Source organism: Mustela lutreola, chromosome 2 (assembly GCF_030435805.1).
Source record: "Mustela lutreola isolate mMusLut2 chromosome 2, mMusLut2.pri, whole genome shotgun sequence".
Taxonomy (NCBI): domain Eukaryota; kingdom Metazoa; phylum Chordata; class Mammalia; order Carnivora; family Mustelidae; genus Mustela; species Mustela lutreola.
Window position 1 is genome coordinate 185,497,308 of NC_081291.1, and position 19,358 is coordinate 185,516,665.

At 36.0% G+C, this 19,358-nt stretch overlaps 1 protein-coding gene and 1 pseudogene across 6 annotated transcripts in view; both read left to right on the forward strand.

Annotated features, from left to right (window-relative positions):
* The window catches only part of VGLL3 (vestigial like family member 3), a 48,944-nt gene extending 31,532 nt beyond the window's left edge, over nucleotides 1-17,412 (forward strand). For 3 of the 6 annotated variants that reach the window (XM_059164437.1, XM_059164436.1, XM_059164439.1), the window contains exon 4: nucleotides 9,372-15,459. In XM_059164437.1, coding sequence (XP_059020420.1) covers nucleotides 9,372-9,415 — 44 coding nt within the window. In that variant the 3' untranslated portion in view covers nucleotides 9,416-15,459. Of the gene's footprint in view, nucleotides 1-9,371; nucleotides 15,460-17,028 lie in introns of those variants that run through there. The other 3 variants (XR_009351166.1, XR_009351165.1, XM_059164438.1) reach the window with 3 other exon arrangements.
* LOC131825656 (uncharacterized) lies at nucleotides 15,371-17,742 on the forward strand (annotated as a pseudogene).
* The last annotated feature ends 1,616 nt before the right edge of the window (nucleotides 17,743-19,358 follow it).

The following is a 19,358-nucleotide window of genomic DNA, read 5'->3' on the forward strand; positions in this document are numbered from 1 at the left end:
GAGAGGAAGCAGGCTCCCCGCTGAGCATAGAGCCCGGATGTGGGACTCGATCCCAGAACCCTGAGATTATGACCTGAGCCAAAGGCAGAGGCTTCAACCCGCTGAGCCACCCAGGCACCCCAGTACAGAGAGCTTTAATCTTTGCAGACATGTAGAAATGTGTGTCTAGAGATGTGTATGGGAAAAGCAGAGGACCAAAAAAATAAATTCCAAGACCCACATCACCACTTAGCTGCATGATGTTGAGCAAGTCTTATAACCTGTATGTTCATCCCCTTCCTTTGCTGCAGAATAGAGATGATACTTCTTACTCTGTCACAGCTGGGAGATTCCAATGAACGATTGCACATGGTTGTGTTTCCTAGATGGTGCACATGAGGGAGAACAAAAGCTCTCATTATTCTTACTAAATATATTGCATTTCAAACAGAAAAAGAATACTGGAGATGTGAGACATCATGAATAACTGAGATGCAAGCATTGAATGCCTGTCACTCCCTGTCTACCTAAATTTGCTTCTGTTCCTGAAGAATAGCTGTGATATGCGGCACACTCCACTGAGCGTCTGGCTCTCGGTGTTGGCTCAGGTCTGATCTTGGGATCATGTGATTGAGCCTTGCATCTGGCTGCACACTCAGCATAGGATCTGCTTAGGTTTCTGTCTCTTCCTCTGCCCCTTTCCCCTGATCGACTGATCGATCGATCTTTCTTTCTCTCCCTCTCTCTAAAATAATAAATAAATAAATAAATAAATAAATAAATAAAATCTTAAAGAAAAGAATAATTTTTATGTTCACTAGAGCTAAATTTCCTAATACTGCTGTTTGCTGGTATTGGCCATCCAGTGAAAACTGGGTACTTTTGTATTGGTTGGGCAGACAAAAAGGGAGAGGTATAATAAAAATTAAAAAAAAAAAGAATTTGAAGGAATATCAGGATGTGCATCTTTAAGACATTTTTAAACAAGTTTTTTGTTCTCTTGTTTTCCTGTCTATAGCACTCTGCCTTGTGGACTGAGAACATACTAGAAAACGGATCCTATCCCTTTGGAATTAAGTACTGTTGAGATATTTGTCCTCATCACTCATATAGATCAAAAGGAAATTTTATGAGCAGAATGAGGCAGTTAGAGTATAGATAGACTCACCAAACTCCATTAATATGCTAATCTTTGAAAGTTGTGAACTAAAAACTGATTCATTTTTCCATTGCAGTATTAATTTTGTGAACAAGTTTCTATTTATTGCTCTGTAAATGGGGTAGCATCTTTTGATCTCTGAAATATTTTCCCAAGAACTGCAAGCAAAACTAGGAAATGCCATCAACTTTTGACTGTTTTCTTAACGGAGACCTCGCCAACTAGTTATGGTTGGCAGTTGGGTATTTTTTCAAACTACACCGTGTCTTCCTGAGAGAACCATATGTGCTCTTCTGAGAGGAGAGGTGTAGAGGTTGAAAAACAAAACAAAACAAAACAAAACCCTCCCAGGATATTCTAGTTTGATTCTTAATGGAGAACCGCTCAAAGAATTAAAAGTCCTATTTCAGGGTCAGGGTATTTTGTGTTCACAAATTATCTTTTCAGTAATGCTTTGCTCATATCATATCACATATAGGGGTACCTCTAAAAGAAACAGCTCAAATGAAGAAATCTGTTTCAGAACTTGTTCCCAGACAGTTTCACATCAGTTTTCAAATAGGCTGCAAAGATTCCATACAAAAATTCTTTACAGCTTGCGGAATTTACAGATTCTTTTTATTCCCTTCCAGGCTGTCTAATTCTTATTGTTCTATTTATCAACAATATAAGGTTTCACAAACAGTTGTCTGTGGCCAGCATGTTGTGAATTCCTTGGCAAAAAGACGACCAAAAAAAGTCTTATGAGAGACTGTTAGGGGCAAACCATACCATTCTTTGTTTGGATACAGCTTGATATACTATGTGTTTACTTTCATAATTTTTGTCAACTCTAAGCATGTGTTACAAGGCTTATTTTCATGGTTGCTTTGCCTGAACTGTATCAGGTGATGCTTGGCATCTTCAGAATCTTTGAAGCCCCATTTCTGTTTGCTTGGATTGGACAATCCCTTCTGGAAAATGTCAGAACGAGCTTGTGTTTATATCATATCTAAGTAAGATGAGAAATTACTGATGTCAGTGTAGATGATTGATACGCAACATACCTCATTCTTACCGAATATTTTCCAATATGTTTTGCTTTAATGGAGAGATTGATTACTTAAATCAAATGGGTAGAAAAAGACATTTATATTTCTGCAGTTCTGAAGTAATTTTTAAAAAATTTGGAGTCTTTTTAAATAACTCATCCTCCTAGGTATGGTGTTTCCTGTGTTGGTGTTGTGTCCCTAATTATGTTTTTATGAGTAAGGAATGAATCCACATTAGCTCTTCCTCTGGTTGGATTATCTATTTTCTGGATCATAAAGCTGTCACTGCATAACCTAGAAACCTCTTTAAAGATGCATGTTTGGCTGCATTTGTTATCCAACAGATGTCTGGATAGTTAAAATCTCTTGAGAGTATTATAACTTGTGGTTTCAGTTACAAAAAGTGATTCAAGCATTTTTTGGTCTTGCTCCTCTCTAGTTCTGGGAGAAAGTCTGTAGAAGAAATTACAGAGGGTATTTCATTTCGCTCTTCCCCACTCCCTCTTTCCTTTATTCTTTGTCTCTGTCTTCGAAGTTTTGTTTTGTTTTGTTGTGTATATCTGCTTTTGGAATTGGTGAGCAGTGTCTATATTCCCTCCTGGTCCCCGGTGTTTCTCACCTAAGAGCTTAATTGATTTTCAATTTGAGTGCAGTAAATTGCCACAATGATCCCAAACTACCCAACTCTGTAATTGATATTTTGTATTTGTCCATGAGATCGATTTTAAAATGACTCATTCAGATTTGTAATTCCATATCCTGAGGGTTTGAGTACTTGCCAGTGTCCCTGCTAGCTGGCCATTTTAACCTGCACAAGTCCCAGGAAGTGGACATGGCCAAAGGCAATGGCTGGTGATTGTGTGAGTAGGAGAGTTTGTGGCTTCGGAGGGAGGAAGGTGGTGAGAGGGCAGGCAGCAGGCAGGCTGCAGGGGTGGGGTGGGGGGGCTGTCTGGGAAAACAGGAGCAGCGGAAACACCTGGGCACTGACCCGCTTACCACCTGCAATGGTTGCCTCAGGTGTGCAGGTGCTATGCTTCTGACAAAAACGTAGTAAATTATGGTCTATGAGGTTCAGCGGGTTTTCCATTTCTACTCGTCTCTTGAATCTGAACTTAAATATATTTTAGCAAGTATTTAGACAGTTTTCACCTCATTGTTTCTGACAGTACGACTACATGGAAATTTTTCAGTCACTTCTAAATGTGCCTGGAGAAAACATCTTTATATACAGAAAGACATCCCTCTGCTAATAAATTATTTCACTGCCATAGTTAAGTATCTCTTACCATTGTTTTAGTGTGCAAGGGTTGTAATGATAAGAAGGTAATTGTAATTCAAGTGTCATAATAAATTTATTCTTCAGTCTGGTTCAAGAGTACATTTTGTTTGTGATGACTTTCAAAAGAATTATTGTCCAACATTGAAGTGCTAACTGTGAAGATGCTTAATGCTCATCGAACTGGCTAAAATATTTGTAAAATACGAGAAAAATAACCCTTATTTATCTACTATACAAAAAGCACTTAGAAATAAATGAGAAAATTGCTTTCTTAAATGCATAGGAAATTGTCCAAAGATAAGACACAGAGGAAGAAATGTCATAGTCACAGAATATTTACCTTTACTAAGGTAAAAAGAAATGCAAATTGAAATATATACTTTTAATCTGTAAAAAATAAGATGAATATTGGTACAAACTTGCTGAAACATGTAGCACCCAAAATGAAATATGGAAATATGCAAATTTAAGTGAACATATATGCTGAGGTTCAGCAATTATGCAAACATATTTTCAGGAATTTGTCTTATCTGCCAAAATGTTCACATTAGTAACAAGTATGTTTGTACACGTGTGTGTATCCAAATGATATATATCTATAGAGAATGGGATAATTTACACTACAGGGTAGAATAAATATTCTACATCCCTCCAGAAGGGTTCATGTACATGCACTGATGTGGAGTAAAACATTTTCCAAGATAATATAGCAGGTGAAATAAGCATGTTACAGCATAGTATAAATAGTGGTATGAGTATGTGTGTACATCTAAAGTATACTTCGTGAGTTCTGTGGTGAGAGGGGCTTTTAGGTAGAACTTATACTTTCTAAATCCCCTGTAACTGGATATTAAGCAAGAAATCTGTGGTGTTTTGGAATTTGAAAAAAAGGTGTTTTTAAAAAGAATGAAGGGAGATGTCCACAGTGGTTAAACATTTTTTAAGTATTTACCTGAAATGAAATCATAGTTTCTGAATTGGATAGCTCTCCCTCTTATTTTTTCCCCCACTTTGTGTTTCCTCTACTTTGTGTTTCTCCCACTTAGTGTTAAGGTGCTATCCCTACATAGATTTTATTTAGAAATTCTTAACTAGCATTTAAACTGATTGCCCTGGGGCTCAGACAAACAAATGCAGTTGTATGATCATTACCAATGAAAATTATATAAAGTAGGAGAAGATAATACAACTGTCTCTTGCATCACTCTGTGATCATTTGTCAGTGTTTCCGTGTTAGATGTCGAATTGTTGGTAAAGGTTAGATATTTTGATACAGTAGCCAACACAGTGTTGTGTATACATAAGTATTATTAAAGCAGGGAAGAAGCAGGAGATTTTTTTTTTTTTTTAATGTAGGACTAAGCTATCAGCTTTTTTTATTTTAATGGCAAGCATTTTGATCCTAAAGAGTTTCTAGACTCTTAGTATCTATGAAATGAAAAATCTATATTTATGCATCAAAGTATTTCTTGGCTTTCAGGTCATAAAATATTCTACCCACCCTTCAAGGTTTTATGTTCTTATGTTTTCTTCTTTTTTATCAGCAGCATGTTCCCCGGTGTACGGTTACCACATTACCTCTTTTATCTATGCAATAAAATTAATTGGAAGCATGTTCAACTTACTGAAGAGCTATAGGCAGTGGTGTTGTCAAGTGATTATGCTGACTTAGAAGCAGGGCATGCTTTCCTAATGGGTATAACTCTGACAATCAAACTTTCCCTAAAGCTCAGATGTGCTGGGGTGTAGTTTTTCAGAAACCTGAATTATTATTTATTTCTACCCAATAGCAGAAATCTTAACCTCATTAATGATGAGTATACTCAGTCCAACATAGTGATATTTCCATTGCTCTCAGTTTAGTACAATGTCCAGTTTAGAGTTGGAATCTCTTCTCAGATTCCATCCTCACCCTCTCCTTGGGTTTGCCTCTTTATTCCTAGAATCATTGTATCATAAAAACTGTTAACTAAGAGGTTGCTAGTTCATGATTTTGTCATTTCCTGCCTATCCTGGCCTTGGTTTCCATACTTACCCCCTCTCCCTCACTCTTTCTCGGTGCATTCTCTGTACAGCGCCCTTTCAGGTAATGACCCATTTAAGTCAGGTTCAACTTCTAGCCATTGTGATCCCTCCAACATTCTCATTTGGGGTGGCTGGTGCTATTTCTTCTGCTGTGGGGTACCCACATCACAGACATCAGACACACCAGCAGGGTCACCAATATTTTCTCTGAGCTCTCTCTTGTATCTTTTTGGGGGGTCCCATGAAAACGTTAGGATCTTCTCACAAGACATCTAAGAGTGGAGGGAAATGAGAGCAGGAAGTGTCCAGATCTTTCATCCTTAGACACACCCCATTGCTATCTTTACTTCCTTATTTCCAGAGCCTTTTGTAAGAGGTGAACCTTTGGGGTACCTGGGTGGCCCAGTTGGTTGAGCATCTAACTTGATTTCGGCTCAGGTCCTGATCTCAGGGTTGTGGAATGGATCCCTGCCCTCACTGAGTTTCTTTCTCCCTCTGTCCCTCCCTGCTTTGAATTGAGGAACTGGTCTGTGGACTTGTGTTTCCATTCAAGCTTTTCTCCTAACTGAATCCCAGACTCTCAAACTCTGAAGCCAACAATCTGATGTTTTTGTTCTCTGGTCTCATTTCTGAAAACACCTCATGAACCAGATGGCCACCCTGTGCCTTCAGTGTTCACACTGGGGAAGGGTTTTTTTTTTTTTTTTTTTTTTTTGTGGCTGTGGGGAGGGTTATATATCAAAACATATCAGTCAACGTGGAGTATCCTATTACACAACTGAAGTAGTCTTCATCTGAAGTATAATAAACTACTGTGTAATCAATGACTGTACCTTAAAAAGCTAAAAAACATTACAGATGTATAGTTTTAAAAGGTTACTAAAAGAGCTCTATTTTTAACTACGACATTGGTTCTGTTGTCAGGTGATTTCTAAACAGTGTGAAAAGGAATATTAAAAAACATATTTTTTCTTCAGATTGATTTAATGAAAGGATTTCTGACTTGGGGAATTGTGGGTAGTAGAGGTTAGTGACATAGCCTCTGGCAAATATAGTCCATATGGGGGCAGCCATATACATTGTGGTTGAGACCTTTGACTGTGACATCAGACCACCTTGTTTTCAATCCTAGCTCTGCCACTTAATAGTTTCATAATTTCTCTTAGTCTTAATTTTCTCATTTGTAAAATAAATATATTATTGTAGCATGGTTGGGAGCATTACATGAAATATTTCATTAGAAGCACTTCACACAGTGCCTGTCATATTCAGCTGTAAGAAAATGTTCAGACATTTTTATGATGTTTATTTTCTTTTCTACTAAAAATCTCACAGACTAAACAATAAAATTAAAACTGAGTTATTGATATCAAGAAGATAAACATGGGTGATTTCAGACAGCCTGTGGGGAGATTTCAGTATATGTTACGAACCAATTTCCTATCAGTTTGAGTTAGGAAAGTGAGAGGCAGAACAAGCCCGAATAGGAGAACATAGCAGAGTAGATTTTGTGTTTTGGTAAGAAAAGCTGGGGAAACCCCAAATGTATGTAGACCACATACAGTCAATGATTTTGTCGTCCTGAACCCTTGCTGAGAAAACTAAACATGCCAGCTGACTCTTAAATATCCTGATCTATCCTCATCAATTGTCTAATAAGAAAAATCCTAGCTGCTTCTCTCCTGCAATTTATTAGTAGTAGGGTGTTTTGTTTGTGGTTGTTCATTTTCTTGTGTTTTACCTATGCCTAACTTTTAAAATTTATGCATATTTTTGAAATACCTGGTAACTAAAGCAAAGGTTTGATAGACTGTACCATCACCAAGAAGCAGCTAAACCACAAGGACCACATTAGCTATTTAATACATTTGAAAAAAAAAATACATTTGAGGCCTTAGACGAATTGATTTTTTTTTTTTTTTTTTTAAGGTTTGCATTAGAGTAATGCAAAGACTTGGAAACAAAAACAATGAGATGAAGTTATAAGAAGAGAATGCCCTCTGTTAATTCTGGTTGGAAAATGTGGAGCTATGATAAGTAATGCAATAGTTGTCTGCAGAAAAAGGCTAACATGATTTTGAAGGAGTCATATGTCTTTGCAAAGCAAACTAGGGATTGCCTTTATCTAAGAGGAAAAAAAAAAGACACTCAAATCACTTGATGATTCCAACACTATTCATGACTTGCCGTGCTGACATTCTATAGATTGATGGGGTCTTCAAGTGTTGGAAATACTGAGTCATACAGAAGATGAGACGTTTCAATAATGAAAAAAATATTTATGCAGTCAGCAAATTGTCAGTTAAGGTGGTTTAGATCATAAGAGTCACCAAACAGAGACTGTGTCAGGTTACAAATTATTCTAACCACAAAATCATTTGAAAACGAGTAGAGCAAATTTAGTGAATGGGTATACCCCAAATCCTTTTATTTCTTCCTTCCCTTCTTCCTCCTGTTTCTCCTCCTCCTCCTTTTTTTTTGAAAGGAAAACTGTTGACTCTGTATCTAAACATAATACTGGTCTCAAGAGAAAACAAAAATTAAGATGAAACTAATCTTTTTTCAGAAAGTGTTGCTTTTCCCCCCAGTATGCAAGTGCTATAGGATATAGATGGTGACTTGTGGTTCTATGAGGTGCTTTGTCTTTTTCTCTTTGTTCTCTCTCCCTTTATGTAGTCTTTTTGTAGATTGTCTTAATGTCTCCCATCAATGACTGACTAATTGTGTCTGTTTTGTAATGATACCCATTGTTTTATAAAATTCTTCGACAAGTTGGAGGGACAAGAAATGAAATCATTGCAGCTGTTTTAGTAACAATTTTAATTTAAAACCCTACTGGCTCATTTAACCATTCCATTTCTGACATCCAGCCCAGACTTACAACCGTTTTAGATCAAGGATCAAGAAAACACCCTGCGATCTGAGCACCCGCACAGCAGCAGACATGCTGCCTTTCTACCCACTCCTTAATATTTTGGTATTTGGTTTTAATCATTGCTTTGTCTGTCCTCTTCTAAATGATTATGCCAAAAATAAAGGAACCTGAGGTAAGTGACTTCAAGTAGGTATAAGCTGAAGGTGCTATGCTAATTGTCCACCTCAGAAATCAGTCAACTGAATGTACTGGAACCAAATCAGAATCACAATTTCCATTTTCTGTTTGATAAACTTCTTAATCACTTTAGCTTTGAGTTGGAATTCATACATGTTCACTTATTTTCCTTTGGTTACTACTTTTAAAACCTTATCTGTAAATTTTATTTTCTTGCTATGAAGTATAGATTTTTATAAGCCATCTTAAATATTTCCTGGAGGACAATGTGAAAAAATAAGTACATTTATAAAAATAATACTTTGTGCTATTAGCTATGAACCAACTGTGTCTATTTTACTGAACACTATTAGATCCAGTTTTTAACCATGTCTCATTGCTCACCATATTGGATGGTGACTACATTTCCATGGACTACATTTCCAAAATAGCAGCAGAATTGACTTTAACTTGTTTTCTCCAAATATCAGCTCCTTTTGAAATTAGAAATAAACAGGTTTTGTTTATATTATTTTATTGTACTTATTATCACTCATACTCTAAAAAAATAAAAAACTACAGTAAGGAATTTATACTATACCAAAAGAAATAAAGAAGAAGAACTTCTACTATCCAAATAGCACTGCGCTGGTCTAGAGTCTTTGTCCACTGCTGTATTATTTGGCTTTGTGAAAATTGTGAACTCAAGCATGGAATTTTTTTGAGATCAGGTCATCCTTAGTCCATACCCCACACTGGCCTAGATTGTCTTTTTGGCTTCTATATCCAATGCCTTGTAGATGATGCCCACTTTTGAGTACTTCCTATATTAAAGCTTTTCGTTTTTCTCACTCTCACCTTTCCCAGGTCTACAGCATCAAGACAAGAGCAAGGAATCACCATGGTACTGAAACACAGTATTAGCAAGTCAGGTTGGAGTGTGACTCCGTGGGCCCACTGGGAAAGATGCTGCCAGGATTTCCCATTCTGCAGTGGGACACGATAGACATGCAAGAAGAGGATGTATCAGCCAGCTGACTTTGGTTGGGAGCCTTTTCTTGAGAAAGCAGAGTGGGTTCTAGACATTGAAGAAAAGCATTTTTGTTTGTTTTTTTCCCCTCATCTGAGCCTTTGCCAACTGTGCAACTCTTTTTTAAGTCTTGCTTTTATGGATACATGGTTTAATTTTTGTTTCCTTTGGATTTTTTTTTTTTCTTTTTTGAACCAACCACCTTGTCAGGAAAAGATGAACCACAAATGAAAATGCTCATTCTTTCAGGAATACAATTTTGTAGCTCTATGTGTATCTATTTTTGTAGAAATACGGAAAGTTTGATTTAGCATTGATGGGCTATTTTTGAGGGATGTATTTTTTTTAATATTGTAAAAATTGTTAAGTTCTGTTTAAAGAACTTGCTCTCAGAGAAGCACTGGCAAAAATGTTGAAAAGGCTTATCTTTAAGATGTCTGTAATATGCTCTGTGCTTTCTAGGTTACCTCAAGTGTTTGACCGTTTCTCCTTTTTTACAAAAGTAGCACCATAGCCAAGCCAATATAGTATTGTTTTATACTAAATCTCAGTGAAGATTTAATGCCATGCTAGCTCACTTAGCTTTGAGTTATATGCATAGCTTGAAAAGGAAGTGTTTTAATGACCACACTTAAGAAAGGATATTTCATTACTTCGATTTGTCCCAAAGAGTACTTGGAAGTTGACTAAGTTTTGCAGAAACTTTAAATCAGAGGGAGAGTTTGCCTAGAGTATATAATTGTCTTTTTAGCCCATCCAACTTTGATAAATGGAACCAGTTTATATCCAACTACTGGGGAAAAAAAATGCATTTACCCATGCTACCTTTGATTGCCAGTGGCTTGGTTTCCTTGTTTCTATTTATGCAATCATGGCAATTTTTAAGGTCCTATTTAAGTGGACTTTTTTTCCCTAGAGATGTTCAAGGGACAATATTTGGGAAGGTACTAGATGCATCACAAAGCCTTTAATTCAATGACTATTTCTGATCATTTTACTCATCATTGTAAATTAAAAAATAATATATTATATATGTAATACTTTAAACATCTTTTTTTCAAGACTTGTTTGTTTAAATCTGGTCTTAGTTGGTTGAACTCTTTTAAGAAAACTTTTTAGAGCAAAATGAAATTTAAATTGGAATTTATGCCACAGTTACTTAAATTGGGGTTACAAATTGACTGTTCTTTGAAATTTATCCTTGAAAACTCAGGATTCAACTTGGGATGGCCCTCAGGATCTAAATAAGGTGAAGTTGGAATTACCATTAAGACCTTGTTAGGAAAATATTAGGGTTATAAAAATAGCAGTTATGAAGAATTTTTGATGCAAAGTCCATTCTCATCTAGCTGCTTCCAGAGATGGGTCACATTAAAAAGTTAGTGTTATATAAAAGTTTTAGTTTGGTAAAAGTTTCTCAAATGTGCCCCATCCTGGTCTTAACCCATATGAAATACAATGTTTAATGAAATACCACTTTCCACTTTAAATTGTGTATATCTTGTGCATATACATTTTAGCTATAAGAGCAGCACAACCTCTGCTCAGCTAGGCAGGGCTCTTATAGATAATTTAAAGTAGTTCCCTTATCTCTGTTTTTTGCATTGATTTTCTTTCCTGGTGCTTCTGGTGAGTTATAAATCTATACACTCTCTTATATTGTTATCATAAGTTGCTTCTTCTTAACCAAACTCTCCTTAACACAATGTGCATATTTTTACCGAATGTGAGGTCAAACCTTAAGGAATTTTCGACTTATAAATCATATTACAAATGATATGAACTTAGATTTCTAGGGAGTGGTTTGGTTAAATTATCTATATTTTGATCTATAGTTTGATTCGTTATAGTTATATGTACTTTGCCCAATATGTGGAGCATGAAGTTAAATGAATCTGTAAAATTGGTTTCCTCTTGTGTCCTCCTGAGTTTTCAAAGTCAAGTATTCACGCAGTTCCCAGGGGATGACTCCCTGGGAATTATTTATTTTCCTCCCCTTCTCTTGGAACCTATTAATTTCCTTTGCAGTTTCTCTTAGAATAGCATTGTACTCCAGCTCATTCAGGTCATTCAATGGGAGTTTCCCAATTAAGGGAGAAGTGTTAACTCTCTGCTCCTTTCCTTACTCGCCATTGTACTGAATTCAAGGAGTGAGAGACAATTGTATAGCTACACCCTGAATTTGGACTGTGTTCTGTGCCACTCCTGATAACTACAGTATGAAAGGTTCGTTGGCTCTGGGGTCCAAGAAAAGTTGGAGATCTGAATTCTGCTGTATCCAGGAAAGATTTGTAAGTGAGGTCTCCTGTTAAGAAAAGGCATTGTTGACATACTGCAAGGATTAGATCCTTAAACAGGCAAGGAATGGATCAAAGTCTAAGTAAAAAGAGAGTGCGTGTCTCTATCATTGTCTGGCATCCCCTTGGTGTTCTGTTTTGTTTTGTTTATTTGACTGGTACCCCCTTGTTACGATCATATTACCTACACCACCTTAAGTAAAAGAAGATGAGTTGTAATTTAACATGATATTCTGAATTTAAGTTTAAAATGCTGTCACTCTCTGGGTGTGCTCTTCGCATATCAAAATGATGCTGTTGAACTTAGAGGCTTCTAACCTGCTTCACTGAGGGCTACCAACTTTCTTCCCCATTCATTTGGAACCACTCCGCCTTTGACTACTTTAAAAATTAGACATCTTTCAAGGTTTTTAAAGGTCTTTGAGCTAGACCCTACTAAATCATCTCATTTATTTGACGTCGAGTCAAGGCTTTGACTGCTATAAACCAACATAAGTTAAGGAACAACATAAAAGTGTTAAGTTAGATCTCAACAGGCTATTTTGTCCCTCACTGTTTATTTGAAAAGAGCATCTAAATATTTTACAAACCAGTGTTTCTTCTTAAGAAGGTTAACCATCCCCTCTGAACTTTCATCTGCCATTTTTTTTTTCTTTCTCTGTCCTCTTGAAATTATTTACATTATTATTTTAAGCAAAAATGGCCAGGGTTGCTCTACATTTTGCAAATGAGAACCAGTGGGTTGCAAATAATTTAAGGAATTAATTCTTTTAACTTTATAAAAAAACTTAAAAAAAGACAAATTTTAGTCACTGGTATAAAACATGCCCTTGCAGAGCTCAATATTCATTTTGGAAATCATATTCCTATGCTAAGACCTGCAGAACAGGCAGGATCTATCCAGTTTTTGCATTGGCTATCTGGTTTAATGTTACATTTGTTATTTGAAGTTGCAATCAGAAACAGTATTTCAAGAAACTAAATTCTATTTCTTAACGAGTGTCCCTTTGTTACATAATATTGCCAAATTAAGTCAATGGGGTAATGGCATTAGTGGTAGAAAAGGAAAATTTATATATTGGAGTGTTGACTGAGGAATGAATAGAGAAGCAAAATGAATTCATGGAAAAGAGCATTGACTTGTGCGTTAGGTCATTGTCTGAATTCTGGCTTGGCCACAATTAGGTATGTGTGATTTGGGTTTTATTTATCTTATGAGCAAAGTGAGATAACTACCTAAGTGGCAGGCTGTGAAGTCTGAAAATCACATCTTTCTATCTATCTGTGTATCCATCTATCTGTCTATCATCAGTCATCTCTGTCTCATAGTAAATGTTCAGTAAGCACCACAGTGTACCACAAATGTCTGTCAATTAAGTCATAAAATTGAGCTCCCAGATGTCCCTTCTTTATACTTCCCATATCTACTTCTGCAGCAATCAAATAGATATATGACTGCTTTTTCATCACAAATTGTTGCAAGAGAATCTTGTCCACTACTATTTGTTGAAGATAAAATGTAAATTTCTTAATTATTTCTGTTACTTTAGTGTGTCACTTATGAAGGAAAATAAATTAACATTTTAGTGGTGTGTAGATCCAATTGTGAGTTTTCTTACATTTCCAAAACCCTATTCATCCAGGATCCTATATATTATTTTCTCTCATATTAAGGCAACATCTTTACTAAATCACCAAAATTTATATTTTTTTCAGTTCTATTTTGGCTTCTTTAGCACCTGGAATAAAAACCTCTCTTTTGAAGTTATTCTTTTTTTTTTTTTTTTTTACTTGCCTTGGAGGAAAAATTGCAAAATATGATGGAAAAAAATCGTTTGCATGGAAAGGGGAGGGAAAAAAATCCCTTTACAATCTCAGCAGATTTACTCTGCTTGAGAAAAAAGAAACAATTTTATTGGAAGCAGATGTTGACACTGTGTCAGTTATTGAAGATGGAAAGAGTTCACTTGAACCATTGCAGTTACAAAGGAGTATTGATGGCAGTTAGAATCCCTGTGATTGATCACCTTCACAACAGACATAAGGACAGCAGAAAAGCAGAAACTGTATGAGACCAAGACTGAAATCCGCCTGCTGATTTTCATGTACAGGATCTTAAGAACCCAGTTTCGCTTCGTTTTGTGTTTTCTTTCCTCCAGGATAAAAGACATGTCTTTCAGAAAATTTAAAGCTTCTTTGAGAAATTGAAATTTATTCTCTGAAAACATGGCCTAAGAGCTCTTTAAATCACTTATTAAAGTATTAAAACTCTTATTAAAGTAATTTTCAAAAAATCAGGTTATAGTTTTAGTTTAAAAACGTGTGTGGAAGACAAATAGATAAGCTGCACAAAAGTGGATGGTTGAAGATTGGGGTATGGGTGGACCCTCTAGGAAGACCTCAGTCTCAAGAGCTTCAAAATGTTAATTACCTTGGTAACTTGGTCATGGACATTGGGCACAGAACAGACTTTCGGAATTTTTCAGCGGGCTTTTTTCTTTTAGTGCGCTCTGGGTATTTCACCCTATACACTTTTCCAAAATATAGAAATAGCCATTATTATTAAAATATCCTAATTTTCTTATTTCCTTTATTGTCCATTATCCTTTATTTGTTTGTTTGAAAAATATTTGTATAGTTTCAAATAATTGATCAAACAAGTATTCACTTGAAATTGCAAATTAATTAGATTCAATAAATTTATCTGAATCTCCTTCTAAAGTTCCAGGAAATACTAATTAGATTAAGTGTAATTTACCAGTTCCATTATATAAGTAAATTATGATGCCTTCTAGAAAGGGCAGGTTACTGTCAATTAGCTTCATTTTTTAACAATTTCTGGACTACTAAATTTTGACGTAAGAATAGCTCTTTTAGAATATAAGATTCTTTAGGAGATTTTTGTTTGGTGTATGCATAAGATGTGAACTTTTCTAATGGTATCTCTTTATACTAATAGAGATGTACATTTTTTTATTCTGTGGCTAGGGCAGAAATTAATAATGATTATTTACACACATGATTTAATTCCTTAGGTTATTTACAATCTTGGATATTATATATGATTTAAAAAGACTATTCCATACATTTTTCTGGATATACAGTATAGGGAAGAGTTTCCATGTGAATTCTTTGTATCATTTTAAAATGCATATGTTGAAAGGGAAAACAGATTAATTTTTATCATATAAATCTAGGAAGGTGAAATAACTTTTATAAGAAATAATGTGGAAGACTTTATATTTGTCACTTAAGTAAACTGAAAACTATTAATAGAAATACTATCCTGCACCATTGAAGTACAATAAAATTCCAGACTTGATAGTTTGATGAACAATTTTATGCTATCTTAATTTTACATTTCTAGAAAGACAAGTAATCTTGCCTATGTTGTCAGTCTTAATTTACAAAGTTCATAAAACTTTTGGCGTCACAAACTAATTAAAAAATCTTAATTTTTTTTTTCTGTTCTTTTTCTGGGGTTCGGGAAAGAGACATTTTCGTATTTCTGTTCATTCTTCAAATGCTGGTCGCATAATATGTCAGTGATAAAAGATGGTGGAGGACTTTGTAAGTAAAAACAATGTTATCTTCAATATGTTCAATAAATAATTTAATGTGAATTTAATGTTTGTATTTTAAGGTAGCATTTTGGTTTGGTCTGCATTTCTTGATAATTAACTAAAGCTCTGTTCTCTTCTTATTCGATTAAGCAATTTATAAATATCTTTGGAAATTAAAACATTTTAGCGTTTTGTTTGTTTGTTTTATGAGGTTAATTTCTAAGGCCAGGGAATCTAATTGTTACAGTGAGGAGTGGGTTAGAAGCGAAGTGTTTATAATGGAAGGGCAAGTGAAATGGGCTATGTTAGTTATATAACAGCAGGAAGCTTGTGAATGAATTTAGTACAGTGCTTCAAAATTATCATTGACTATGAGAAGTGCATTTTGTTGCTTTGTTTTTACACTTGTTGGTTACAGAACTTAATATAAGTATTATGAAAAAATCCAAAAACCAACAAAAAAAAGAAACTTTCCTAACAATTCATTGGCACTGAACAACTGCACCTGGAAAGGAAAATTCTAAGAATTTTGAAGGAAGCTGGAGTTTTCCTGCATTGGACTCTACTTTCTTCTTAAATGGATCTTTCATTTAGAAGTGCAAAAGTCTAGAAATAAGTGTTTGAATCAGTAGGCTCTCCAACATCTTAGGTGAGATAATTTCGCATTCTTAACTGTTAGCCATTTTTAAATGAGATTAGTGTTATGAGTTTTCTATGGCCACTGTAAAAAATTACCACAAACTTAATTGCTTCAAACAACACATTTATTATCTTAACCACCCTGTAGGTCAGACATTCGGCACTTCTCTCAGGCTAAAATCAAAGTGTCGGCTGCATTCCTTCTGGAAGCTCTAAGGGAGAGGCTCTTTCCTTGTTGCAAGCTTCTAGAGTCCTTGACTAATGGCCCCCTTCCTCCATCTTCTAAGCCATCAGCTACTCGTCTAGTCCTTCTCACATGGCATCACTCTGACCCTCTCTTTTGTGCCTCTCTCCCATGTTTAAAGACCTTTGTAATTACACTGAGTCTGCCTGCATAGCCTCCTCATCTGAAGGTTCTTAATTTAATTACATCTGCAAAGTTCTTAAATGTAAGGTGACATTCACAGGTCCTAAGGATTAGGATGTGAGATTTTTTTGAAAGGGGCATTATTCTACCACCACAATTAGTAGTAGATTTCGATATATTTTTTCATCAGCTCTGTAACCTGAGAGTATTTAGTGTATCACTGAAACTAGCAAGGCTTATTCCATGTTTACAATGGTCATTTGTGGAGGATTCATCTTCCTTCACTTAAATAATGGCATATGAAGGGAATTTCTGTTGTTACTTCAAACATTTCACGTGGTTATTATAGTGCCTTGGAATCTAAAGGGCTATGCGGTATTTATGTTAGAACAAGCGTTCGGGGGGTGGAGAGCAGGACATCTGGTGCAGATTCTTCCTAGCTGAAGTGTGTTTTCTCTGGGGATAATCAACTACCATTTAATGGTTTTGCCTCCTTTTTGGGGGACGTGTGATCATCCTGTGATGCCCTAAGTCTCCAACCTTCTCATTTGACCTGCTTATACACATATGACAAAAATATCTATATATGACCACACTGACACAGTAAAGCTTTTACATTTTTGTTCAGATTGAATCATTACATCTGTTACCAGTTAAGCAGTGGAACAACTGTGATGGAAAGCAAACATGTTTTGATGCATGTAATGTGTAAAGTAGGTACCTGTACTCTGGAATGTTGTTGATCAGTAAATGAGCTAGACTGTCTTAGAAACGACACTCAAGTACAACCGTTTTACTTTCCACACCAAGTTTGGCTGTGGCTGAATGAAGGACACCAGCATGGATCTTTGCTTTTGCACTTGTAAAACACACTGTTTGCAGAGAGCCAAATATAGCAACAGAGGATTTATTATCTTGCCAAAAAATACAAAATCTGTTCCCCTTTAAACACGACACTCTATCCTTTTCTTGTGGATCTTGCTAAAAGGAAAATAAAGCTTTAAACAACCCCGTTCCTTCTGCTGGAAGTTTCTTAATTTTTTTCAAATGGGCTATGTGTGGTTTTGTTTTTATATTTCCTAAAGAAAATGGCTATATGAGAAATCCAGCCATTATTAAGCATTTTTCCTACAAAACAAAAAACAAGAAACACACCAAAAAAGCACCAAGCAAAAAAAAAAAAAAACCCTAAAAACAAAATATTTCTAAATCAAAGATTAGAATCAATAGTAGTTAAGAATATCACACTTTGGTGGCTTCAAGACAGAGTATCACTGGGTGATGTTCTGTGTTTCATTTTGTATTGAACCAAAAAATAATTAAAAAGAGAAATTGTCTTCAACCAACCAGGTGTTTTCTTTGCCTTAGAACTTGGGTGTTTTGGGGCGCCTGGGTGGCTCAGTGGGTTGAGCCGCTGCCTTCGGCTCAGGTCATGATCTCAGGGTCCTGGGATCGAGCCCCACATCGGGCTCTTTGCTCAGCAGGGAGCCTGCTTCCTCCTCTCTCTCTCTCTCTGCCTGCCTCTCTGTCTACTTGTGATCTCTCTCTGTCAAATAAATAAATAAAATCTTTAAAAAAATAAATAAATAAATAAATAAATAAATAAATAAATAAAAAAAAAAAAGAACTTGGGTGTTTTGCTCTGAATGTTGTCCGATGCGTAGATGGATTAGTCTAGATTATAAAGTTGGTAACGACAGTTAACTCTTCTGCTTGGTCTATGATGTATACACAGAATTTTTAAAACAGTTTTGTAAACATCACCAAGAAAATAAGCTTTCAAGTGACAGCTTTACCAGACATCTTCATGTGGGATTTTAAAACAAACACAAGGCTGTTTGGAAATACTTGGTATATGTAAATATGCAGAATATGCTGAACAGTGCGAACAGCTGTAGGGTGTACTCCCTCATCCTTGAGCAGAATATTTTGGTGGCAGTGGTGGTTGTTTTTTCCATCTTTGTTTCGCATCTCCCTCACCAACCCCCCACCCGTCTCCACCCACTCACCCGTCCACATACAAAAGCACATAACTTAACACACACACCCCTTCCACACTGTTTCCAAGAGAATCACTTCAGCAGATTCCCCCTGGAAAAGGTGGGTGGTGCCTTGAAGGACTGTTTGAGTTACACGATGTCATAAAGTCTGCGCTTCCCCGAACTTGCTTGCACTTGCTCTGACACCAGCCTTGCACACAGCCCAGACACTCTGCAGGCCAGATTCCATTAAGGCTTGTCATTGCAAGGCGAGGGAATGTCTGGTTGAGCGTGGCCTTCCTGCTCTGATGTTCCCAAAGAACAGAGAATAATCACTTTAAATGTGTGCTATCAGGTTCTGTAACATCAAGGCACTCATTCATTTATTTAAAAAATTTTTTTTTCCTTTCTGCCTACAGCTTAAAAAAAGGAGGGAGGACCCAAGAGAAATTAAAAATGAGTCTCTTCTTAACACATTTGGACTAGTTTGGAGACGAGAAGGTGGAAAATGTGAAGTGAAAAACCCTGGGACCTAGGATCAGATCCAGTCATAATTTGTTGATATCATCTAGTCAGTTTCCTTATCAGTAGCATAATGATCAAATAAAATAAATGTAAATTGCTTTGAGAAAATTAATAGTACTGTATAGATACAAAGAGAAGGAACTGATATTTATTAAAACTCGTATATCATGAGCATTGCATGAATTTAAAGAATTCTCGCAAATAGCAACATGTAGACAGCATTATTTGGGAGGCAGTGAGCATTATAAAAACCATACAGATTTCTTTTTTTTTTTAATTTTATTTATTTATTTGACAGAGATCACAAGTAGGCAGAGAGAGAGGAGGAAGCAGGCTCTCTGCTAAGCAGAGAGCCCGATGTAGGGCTCAATCCCAGAACCCTGGGATCATGACCTGAGTTGAAGGCAGAGGCTTTAACCCACTGAGCCCCTGCAGATTTCATTTTTAATGATGC